Raw genomic sequence first — 11,912 nt, 5'->3', positions numbered from 1 at the left:
ATGAGTGTTAGAAAGCTAAGAACAGCCGTGTCACAGAAGTTTGGCATTCATGTTAGTGTTGGTCAATGCAGGAGAGCTAAGAAATATGAACTCCAACTAATAGATGGTACCATAGTTGAACATTATGCAAAGTTATGGTCGTATGCAGAAGAGATTAGGAGATCAAATCTAGGTAGCACTGTGAAGCTTGATGTAAATCATATGCCAGATGGGAAGAACTACTTTAGTAAGTTCTATGTTTGCTTTGATGCATTGAAGAAGGGGTGGAAGGAGGGATGCAGGAAGATAATAGGTTTAGATGGTTGTTTCCTTAAAGGGATTTGTAAAGGGGAGTTATTATGTGTTGTTGGAAGGGATGAAAACAATGGGATTTATCCTATTGCATGGGCAGTAGTATGTGTGGAGAATAAGGAAAATTGGAGGTGGTTTTTGGATTTACTCATTGATGACTTAGGACTTAATTTGGGCTATGGATACAGTGTAATATCTAATCAACACAAGGTAATTTAATTGTTTGTAATTACTTTTCCTATCTGTTTGCATCCTTATTCACTATATATAGAATTTGTTAACAGGGCTGGATTGAGGCTGTGAAAGAACTCCTTCCATATGTAGAGCATAGGCAATGTGCCAAGCATATTAGCCAAAACCTTAGGAAAAGGTATAGTGGTGCCCAATATGAAAGCATATTCTGGAAGGCATGTAAAGCAACAACAGAGGTAGATTTCAAGGTTGCCATGAAAGAGCTTGAAGTGCTAGACCCAAGTGCTCATCAATATCTGATGGACAAAGACCCCAAAACATGGTCAAGGGCCTACTTCCAACCAGGAAGATGTTGTGATGTTGTGGAGAATGGAATGTCAGAAAGTTTTAATGCTGTGATTATTGATGCTAGGAAGAAACCAATTATCACCATGCTAGAGGAGTTGAGGATGTATATGATGGAGAGGGTGTTCAAGAAGAAATTCAAGGGTCTATGATGAGGCAACCAAATTTGTCCAACAATTAAAGAAATAGTGAATGACATTAAGAAGGGTCTAAGACATTACCAAGTCTTACCTAGTGGACTAAATCAGTTTGAAGTAAGAGGAACTACAGATGCTTATGAAGTGGATCTTGAAGAAAGAACTTGCTCATGCGGGCTTTGGCAGCTTAATGGAGTCGGTTGTGTCCATTCTGTTGCAGCTATTAGTTTTATGAATAGGGATGTAGAGTCATATGTGGACAAAATGTTTAGTAGCATCACTTATATGAAGGCATACAAGTTTAGGTTAGCACCTATGAATGGAAGTAATTTGTGGCCTGCAACTGGTTACAGCCCACCTTTACCTCCTGTTCATAGAACTATGCCTGGGAGACCTGCAACTAAAAGGAAAAGGGATGCAACAGAAACCCCAAACCAGTCAACTAAAAAATCAAAGATAACTACCCAAACACAAAACAAAGGTAAGGAGCAGGTGAAGGTATCCAAGGCTGGGAAAAAACAAAAATGTAGCTTTTGTAAGATTGAAGGACACAACAAAAGAGCTTGTACTTTAACAAGGCCTCCTAAAACCAAAGCTAAAAGAAAAACAAAATAGGGACATAAGTATTTAAATGGTTAATCTTTACAATTTCTTTTTAAATTTATAATAATGTTTCATATTGGTCAATCAGGGTGTAGCTAAAGCTCTCAATCAGGATGATGAAGGTAATCAATCTAATGCAGTCAATGATGGAGGAGCAGTAAATGATGGTGGAGAAGCAGTCAATGAGTTGCATGTGCAACAAGACTATGATGAGGTGGAACTCACTCCTTTGGAGCTTGATGCATTAGCTAATGGAGAACCTAGTCAGGTTCATGTGCAAGAACAGGAGGCTAGAGAAACACCACTTGCAACCCTGTTGAAGAAAATCAGGAGGAAGAAATCTGAAAGGATTATCAAGTTGAAACTGGGCAAGAAAGTTGGTGGTGCAGATGCACTTGGGAATTCAAAAGCTAAACCTGTTACTCTAGAATAACTTTAAGTGTTGGTTTATGTGATATGAACATGGTATGTAGTGTTAAATGATGTGTTTTAGTGTATTGTTGTTGTTTTTATGAAACTGCTATTAACTATGCTAGTTTGTATGAAACTATGTTGGTTTATGTGATGTGTATTTTGTGTTACTTAAGTTGATTGTTATTTTGAGCTTTTTGTTGTGTTAATCTGAAGTTGCATGCATGGCAAGGACTTGTCTGGTTAAACTGCATGGCAAGAGAATATATTTGCATATATAGATAATTTAAAATTATGATTGATTATGTCCTTATATACCACGTGTGGTCAGTGGTCCATATACCCTTACTTTTCCATATATATCCCTGCACAGAACTCTAAAGACAATCCACTTTTAAATGGACCAAGTGAGTTCCTTGTGGCCGACAATGTGGTACCCACACTTTAATTTATAAAAGGAGCACATGCATATTATAAAATTCAGCAAGGTATATCTTAACTAGGATATTTCATATCATTCATTGAATCAACACAAAGTCATTACAATTGTTCCTATGTACTACCATCCCATTACATCTACATTCCATTACATCTAACATCCCATACACACACACTGATCAAACAAGCATTCAACCAAAAAACCTGACTATACGTTACAATTAGGATCTAACCTTGACCATGTACCCATACACCCAAACACTTCCCAAAAAAGCTAATAACTTTTTGACATCCACCCATACACTTTCCAAAAAACTGGTTGGAATTATATACCATCAACCATAAACACCTATTTGATTTGCTGCACAATTCAAGTCCATTTCAACCACATGGCAATGACTACAATTACCATAACAAAGATCCCACACTTCAACATTCTGTTTTGCTTCGTCAACTCCATCAACTATGTCTCAAACACTTGCTTATCTGCTTCCATAGCTTGTTGCAGCTTAACCAACTTCTTTTGAACCTTCGAAACTTCACTAAACTCTTCTTTCCTTTTCAGCTCAAACCTCATCTTGCGAAGCTGTTCTTTGTAGTAACCCTCCTCCATTTCTTTGTCTTTCCACATAAAGAACTTGCATTTCGGACCTTCAACTGACTGATTAAAAGGGAAAACCAGAGTTAGGGTTAGGGTTGAATTAATGAAAATGTGTACATTTCCAGCTCAAAATAACAAATACGGTGTAAGTAAACAAAATGAATACTCACCAAAGAGTTTTTGCAGTTCCAAAACCTGCGAGCTACATTATCGTCGGTCCAGGCAGTCCTTTCACGCTTATTGCGTCTTGACAATCGCAAGGTGGACAGGGATCATCATCACGAAGGTTTCCGACATGCAGGAGCTTGATTAATAGACTGGAAGTGGCAGACATTGTTCTGGTTATATCGATTGAGTGTAGAGTTTCGGAAGGGAGGCACTGACCTAATTTGGGGTAACAATGTATCCTCGATGGTTCCATATAAGGTTCAATTAAGGAAGGTTTCCACGTTACAGAATACATGGTCAAATGCTTGTCCACATAAGCCAATACACGTCAGCGATCACCCTTAAACCGGTAATATTTGCTCACATTCCTTTAATTAACCGGTAGTTACTAACATTAAGGATCAATTGAGCACAAAAAAAACTTAAGTGACTAAATGTGCAAATTGACCAAACATTGATGTGCTACAGTGTTAAAAACCCTTATTTCCTCAATACCATTATGTTGTGGAGTATAAGTATACGAAGTTTGTCTTGAAATATGATTAATCTAAAAAAACTGTTGATATTTAAAAAATTCAGTTCCATTATCCGATCTAATCATTTTCACCTTAACATTAAAATGATTTTTCAAAAAGTTATAAAACACAAAAAACCAAGAGAAAACCTCATGTTTAGATTTCATCAAGTAAACCCACACACCCTCGTTGTGAAATCATCCAAAATAGTAAAAAAAAAAAATATACTTAAAGCCATTAGTAGTAGTAACCGTATAAGGACCAAACATCCTGATATATTAACTCTCCTAGTGATGTCGTCATATCCTGACTTAATGAAAAAGAATCACGAGATTGCTTTGCCTTGTGACATATGCCACAAGGTGGTAATGACTCAGATCCAAAGCTAAGAGTTTCTTTAAGAACATGTAAGGATTGATCATCATGCTTACCTAACCTATTATGTCATGTTAACTTACAAACACAACATCGAGTCCTAACAACAAAATGGGGACTAAGGCATAAGAGTTGTCAAGATAATAAAGTCCACTAGATTCATTACCGGTCCTCACAATCACCTTGAATTGTGAATCCTAACAGCACGATTTGATTCATCAAATACAACTTTACACTTGTAGTCCTTACAAAGTTTGTGGACAGAAAGTAAACTGACATTAAACTCAAGGACCACAACGTTATAAAAAAATACACCCTTAATCAAGTGTTAATTTGCACTGAATCTATGACCCATTGTTTGTTGGCGGTGGAGGAGTTACAAAAAATACATGCCATATTGCTCGTAAATTCACCACTTTCTTGTTTTTCATTTATGAGACTAAAAAACTTGGAATACTGATCACCAATAAGAAAGAATCTATCAAACACATTACTAGATTGCGAATCAGACACTGACACAATGTAGTTGTAACTGCATTTTTACTTAAAACAGACTTATTCGAATTTTGAGAATCATTTCTAAATTTGAAATCTTTTGGAAACCCAATAAGATAATAACGTTCAATAGTATGACCCTTAAGACCATAGTTTTTACATTGTAAACTTTAATTTCCACGAGTTTTATTTCTCTTAGAGTCCGTAAATTTCCCAACAAAGACTGAGTCATACACATTGTTACCATGTCAAAATTCAACTGAACCTAAGGAAGATATTGCTTCTCTTCCAGAAATTTGCAAAAAAAAATGATCTCAGCCTTCACATGTCTTAAAAAGACAGATGAGTAAGTTTCTTTCACTAGTACATAAATGATTTTTTTGATGCGGTTAAAATAGTTGGATGCGGTTATTGAACCGCACTAACAAATATCGCATCAAAAAATACCCTCATTTAATAGTGCGGTTATAAAACCATATAAAAAATAGTCAAAACCGCACCAAAAAATAGTATAGGAAAAATACAAACCGCACCATAAAATGATGAAAACCACCCCAAAAAATGCAAACAACACCAAAAAAAAATCATCCCATCAGAAACCACCCTTAAACCACCATGATCTCTGCCACATGTTTGTTGCCGGGAACACAAGATTCACCAAGCCACACCATTTTTATCGCCATTAACCACCGTTGAGCATCTCTACATTGACCTCCTTTACAATCGAGCCCAACATCGCCATCTGCCCTTGCCGGAAACCACCATGATCTGCTACCGTGTGTTTGTTGCCGAGAACACAAGATTCACCGAGCCACACCATTTTTATCGCCATTAACCACCGTTGAGCATCTCTACATAAACCACCACCAGTTGACACTATTGTCATCTGCCCTTGCCGGAAACCACCATTACAGCCACGAAGAACACCCAACATTCCCGGTTACCATCGTCTTTTCCACCTTAAACAAAGCAAACGTAAATCAGTAAAAAAAAACAAAGGAAAAACAAAAAATAGTTTATCTGCATACCTAGCATCACCACTATTAACCACCGTCAACACCAACCACAAATGTCGTGCCTTTACTAAGAACCATCGAAGCACCACCATCTCCTACATATTTCCGATCAACCAACTTATTTTACCTTAAACAAACCAAATGTTAATCAGAAAAAGAAAATAAGGAAGAAGAAAAGAGATATGCTTCTTGTGTTGTCTGTAAAATGGGGAAAATCACGCGCAGAACACACATACTTTTAGAGGGAAATGAAAATATAGAAGGAAAACGAAAATAAATGAGGTAAATGAAAAATTCGAAGGATCAACAAATTTGTAGTTTGCTTGAACATGAAAATTTTGAACGAAATTTGGAGGGGTCTCGTGAAGAATGAAAATTTTGAATGAAATTTTTAGAGGAAAGATTAATAGTGTGTTTAAATGTTTTTAGTGCGAATTATTTTTTGGTACGGTTCAATGTTTTTTAGTGCAAATTATTTTTTGAGGCAGTTTTAATTGTTTTTTGGGGTGGTGCAATTATTTTTTGGTGCGGTTTTGGGAAATCGTCTCAAAAAATGCTTTAATTGTGCGATTTTAGGAAACCGTACTTATAAAGCTATTTTATGGTGCAGTTCTCTTCTTTTTAGATGCTGTAGATATTTAATAAGGGGGTTTTTAGAAAGGTATTTAATAAGGGGGTTTTTAGAAAGGACGACGTCAAAAAATAAAAGCCACTCCCACTATTAAATGACTTGTGTAGTAGTGTTTCAATTTATTATTTGTAGTCTTTACAAAGTAAGTGTACTAGTGATTTTTCAGGCACATGGTGATTCCACCGTTTGGGAAAGAGGCACTCTTCACTGCTGCAATTATGCTCTTTATTAATGGTAAGTTAAATGGTCAATATTTTGTATTTCTTTTTTGGATTGAACCCCTAAAGTCGTGGATAAATTATCTAGATGGAACAAAAGACATTAGTGATTTTGATTTATTTATTTTCTTTTGCAGTTGCGTTCGCATTAGCATGTTAATTTATAGGTTTTGATAATTATTAATGTTGGAACAATGATGGTGGTTAAGGGGAAATCTTCAAGTTCCTACGTTTTAAGTTTAGAAACAAAAGGATTGGGTTTGACATTTAACAAATTTTTTTGGGGTTTATTGAAGGGTATAGTATAATTTACCTGTATGCCAGTTTTGTTTGACAATTGACACAGACGGTGGATTTGTGAAATAGGTGAGGCCAGATTCTTACAAAACAATCGTAATTAAACGTCAAATACAAAAAGGTAAATTCTTGAAAAAATTATTTAAGGATAATTTTTATATTTAATTATGAGTAAGTTACAGTTTTGGTCCCATTGGTCATCCTTGTAGTTTTCAAAAGGAGTTTTTTACATAAACATAGTTATCGAAAAATTTATTTACCAAGTAAAGGTAGTTTCAACTTTATTTACCAACTAATTGTATTTTTAATAAAAAATAAAAAAAAAACCTAGTAGCCTCCGTTTCCTTCACACGATTTTCTCACACGTTCCCTCCTTCTTCGTTGTACTAGTCTTCACTGTGCTTCCATCGCAAGAACCGCCTACGACTCTTCTTCCACCGCCGGAATACCCTACAACCGCCCTAAGTCTGTCAGTCCTAGGTAAGTCCTTCTCATCGGCTTCTGTTGGTTAATGCTTTATTGCATAATATGTGTCTTTTCCTTCTTGTTATAGGTTTCTTGTATATCTTTTACTCCATGTATGTTAATGGTTCTTTCATCAATTCAAACATGTTGCTAATGTGCGTGAGTTTCATTGCTTTTTGTATTTAGTTTTTTTTTTACTATATAATATCTTTAAGATCTTGCAAAAGTAACTTATGTAAATGTTGTTTGTGTAAAAGAATTTATTGAATAGAAAGCTAAAAAAAATGTTACTTTTTGAATACATTTGATTTTGTAATATTTATAAAATTTTCACTTTATTGTTTGTAACTATTGATTTTAATGTCGTCTCATATCATTTTGTGTTATTATCTATCTCTTTAAAACACTGTAAATGTTGTTTGTGTAAAAGAATTTATTGAATAGAAAGCTAAAAAAAATGTTACTTTTTGCACTGTGATCTACTAATATAAATAACTTTATTAAAAAGAATAGTAATATGTGTTTGTGGACACAATTTAGTGGTTAGCAAACAATGAATTAGTCGAAGGCACTTTTTTTATTTTTATTTTTATTTATTTTTATTTTTTTGTTTGTGAAATATAGATTTCCTACACTACGCTTTGAATTGTTATCTTGTATGAAATTTAAAATTTTAAAAATAAAGAAAATACATATTTTTGTAGAAAATACATATTTTTGTAGAAAATATAATTTGGAGAAATATGTATTACAATTAAAAACTAATACATTGAATCTTATTCGTAATATGAATTTTTCAAAGTAAAAGATTAAGAAAAACAATATTTTAAACCCACTATAAAGTAAATCACATTGTTTTGGTAATTAAATTAGAAACTACAAGGGTTTTGTAAATAAAAATTCAAAACTACTCTCTAAAGAGCTCTATTAAATGCTCGTGAAATGACAAAATTACCTTTTTATTTGTTATTTTCTTATTTCTTATGTTATTTTTTTTTATCCTAATTATGTTTTGGAAAGATGAGTTAATATATGTCTCAGATTGAACCCATGACCTCTTTGTTAGAAACACTTTGTAAGACATCATGTTAGCCAAGTGGGTTAGCACCAACTTGTTCCCCTTCTAATTTTATTTTATTTATTAAATCAAAGAACCATCATCTACTATAATAAATGAAGATTTTTTTTGTCACATGTCATACTCTCATTCAATTTGCCAAATATCATTTTATGGTTATTTTGAATTAATTTCTTTTCCACTTGTCATTTTATGTGTTTTTCTATTTTAATAAATTCCACATAATACTTTAATTTAATAATTATAATAAATGAATATCAATTTCATTAATGGACTTACCTTCTTATTTTAAAATTTTCAAATTAAAGCTCATTAGTTTATTTTGTTTATTTATTTAAATTTAAAAGAAAAATCAATTTTAATAATTCATTATTTTTCTTATTTTCTTATAAATCCAAAGTTTTTAAATATTTAGATCTTTATATATATATATATATATATATATATATATATATATAATTAACCCATGTAATACATGAGTCTTACACCTAGTTACATAACAAATAACCACCACCATCACCCCACCACTATTACCCATTGTTGCTAGAAACCAACCACCATCACCACCAATAATACATGTCACCCAACCATCATCACTTACATGTCATCTAGTAAATCGACCACTAAACACCACCATCGCCAATACCAACACCATTAATACCATCCCCACCATCGCCAATTCCAACACCAATAATACCATCACCCCCACCAATAATACCATCACCCCCACCAACGCTACACCAACAAATACTGCCTAAAATTTTCGTACAACACATTCACATTAAAATATACACGGAAGATCAAAACCAAATTCAACTCCCAAATATAAAGATCAAAAGCAAGATCTTATAAATGAAATAATTTCAAGCACAAATCAAATCCATAAAACCTAATTGAAAATAAAAGTGGAGTTGGTGGGGATGGAGGTTGAACATTAACAGGAAGGTGGAATCGTCGACTTTGGATGAATTTGTTACGACGTTTGGTGAATGAGGGGATCAAGGAGAAAAAGTAACGCTTTTTGTGTAGTGTATACCAAGCCCAGTAACTTTTAAAAATGGTTGGGTTGGTTGAGAAGTAGTAGGAGGAGAAGAAGAGGAAGATAAAGGATGAGGAGGCCGATAGTGGTTGAGCGGCGGTGATTGATGCAAAGTTTTCTTACGGCAATAATGAAGGTGGGAGTGTCATGAGAAGGCAAATGAGACGAAGATGGTGATGAAAGAACAACAACTCTAGGTAAAAACTGTGACATCCCCATTTTCATGGCCAGAAAATACTGATTTTGTTTATGCTTTGTTCGAGAATCAGAGTGACATTTTAAATATAAGTGTTGCGGAATTTATTCCCGAAATAAAATATGAAATAGATTTATCAAAGCATTTCCAAAGAAATGTATTTCATTAAAAACCTTGGGATGTCATGTTCGATACAGATCAAAAGCATTAGCAGTACGGTATAAGCCTTACAACAATTATTCATATCTACAGGCCTATAACCGTAATCCCTCATCCCAAACATCTCATCTATGCTCGAGTGCCACTACCTGTAATACAAGAAACTGAGTGGGTCAGGCTTTGGAGCCTGGTGAGCACATAGGGTTTTCAACCCACAATAAATAAGTTTATTAATTTCATTAACCAACAATAACCCGATTACCCGTTCCCTTTATCCTCACATTACGTCCTTAAAACACCTATCATAAGGGACCTAGAATAAGGATCAACATCGGGATGGACACTACTGCTAAGGGGGTTCCTCAGCAATAAATGTCCTAAAGGCAACCATGAGGGGGATGGAGTACACAGGTGAACACATCGTTCACAAACACCTACAGGGTGCGAGCCTGCTAGCATTCCACTAGACTGTCTAGAAGAGTCTGTGGTCGCCATCCATACTCCGATAGATGACAGAATCAACAACAACAACATTGAGGTCTCTCATCATTTTATCACACATCGTCTATTACATCTACCCATGTTTTACCCCCAACATTTTTGTAGATATAAAATACATATACATTTTAAATCATTTAAAACTTGTATTAAAATCATTCATCTAGCATAGACAGCAAGTATTCTGATAATATGCACACTTAGCACGTAATTTATATAAAATACTTCATATCTATGTGTAAGATGAAAGTAACTATGCACTCACCTATAAAGGTGGTGACTCGACACTCGGACAACACTTCGTTACTCTTAAAAAAAAAAATTCCTTTGACAAAACCTAGTATCATTAACATTAGAGTTTTGTCTAATGTTTGACGAGACTAATTAATAGTCTAACTATTATTACTATTATATAAGCATCGAACAATAGTCTTCACCCACTATGTACGGACAGGGGCAGACATGAAATCCAACAACCCAAGCGGCCCTTCAAACCATATTCCCCGTATCGCGAGTGGTTAAAAATATATTATAACGACACCTATATAACTCATAATAATAGCCCAAATACTCATTATAAGGTCCTAATAACATTACTATATTGAAACATAAGATATACTAAAGATAGGGTAAGCGTAACTCTCTGACAACAGGCCTTTCTCAAAATCGGGCCCCGCCGAAGTAGAGCTTCTGAGCCGAAGACTCTTCTCTTCGGAGTCGTCCGGTGCTCTGGGGCTTCCGCCTCGTGCTAGGGATTTACCTAGGCTTTAGGGGGGTTTTAGAGGCTAGAGAGAGATTCTATTGAGAGAGAGAGAAGGCTTGAATGGTGTGAGAAAGAGTGGAAGCCTCGCCTCTTATTTATAGACTGATTGGAAGTCTCTCATGTAATGAGCTTCTGATTCTCACGTCGTGAGCTAGGTTGGGCACGAAGGCACAACCTGGTGCTGACATGTGGCATCGCACACAGGGGGTAAATCAACCGATTTTCAAAAATTCATAACTTTCGCATGCGAGCTCCACTTTCGATGTTCTTTATATCCACGCGTAGGTAAAAATAATATCTACAACTTTCATTCTGACTCTATCGGCTAATTCTTGAGTGATTTTAAATTTAACAGTACGATGAAATTATACTGTTAAATGACCGTGTAAAATTCATAACTTCTACATACGGACTCTGTTTTCGTCTGTCTTTTTATCGTTGAGTTCCTATTAATGAGATATTCAATTCTCATTTAGGTCGTGTTGACCAAAAACTGCTCGATCTAAAATTCGAGTTTCGGGCTGTGCACTGCTAAGCCAAATCTTAGAAAAATCATAACTTGCTCATACGAAGTTAGATTTGGGCGTTATTTTTATGCACACTCTCGGTTTAACGTATCCTACGAATTTTTTCTAGATTACTAAGGCCAAAAATTCCTCTATTGTAAATTCATTATTTACGCCATCCAACGTCGTGCCGGTTTTGTTGCGAAACTTCGACGAGTCATAATTTCTTCGTTATAACTCGAATTTCGACGTTCTTTATATATATCCGGAATCCTTGTTTCAACCACTACAACCCTATGTAAAGATATATGGCTTATCTCACACTTTAATTTTGACGCTTATTTTTATTATATCTTTATAAACAAATATATAAGCACATAATTCACAGAATACTCAAATATTTCATCTTTATTACTTCAAAATAGGTTACAATGGTTGACCTAGACTATTACATCATCTACTAATGTTTAGTCCC

General features: G+C 34.7%; 1 protein-coding gene across 1 annotated transcript; it reads left to right on the top strand.

Annotated features, from left to right (window-relative positions):
• On the top strand, nt 1-2,001 carry LOC145098550 (uncharacterized). Its single transcript, XM_079036181.1, has 4 exons — nt 1-501; nt 576-950; nt 1,035-1,463; nt 1,657-2,001. Exons 1-4 carry the CDS (start codon nt 1-3, stop codon nt 1,999-2,001), a joined length of 1,650 nt encoding a protein of 549 aa, XP_078892307.1.
• Nucleotides 2,002-11,912: the final 9,911 nt, after the last annotated feature.

The sequence above is a fragment of the Lactuca serriola genome, chromosome 4, assembly GCF_051521515.1.
Source record: "Lactuca serriola cultivar US96UC23 chromosome 4, Lser_US96UC23_V15, whole genome shotgun sequence".
Classification (NCBI taxonomy): domain Eukaryota; kingdom Viridiplantae; phylum Streptophyta; class Magnoliopsida; order Asterales; family Asteraceae; genus Lactuca; species Lactuca serriola.
This window is presented reverse-complemented; position numbering and strand designations above follow the sequence as displayed.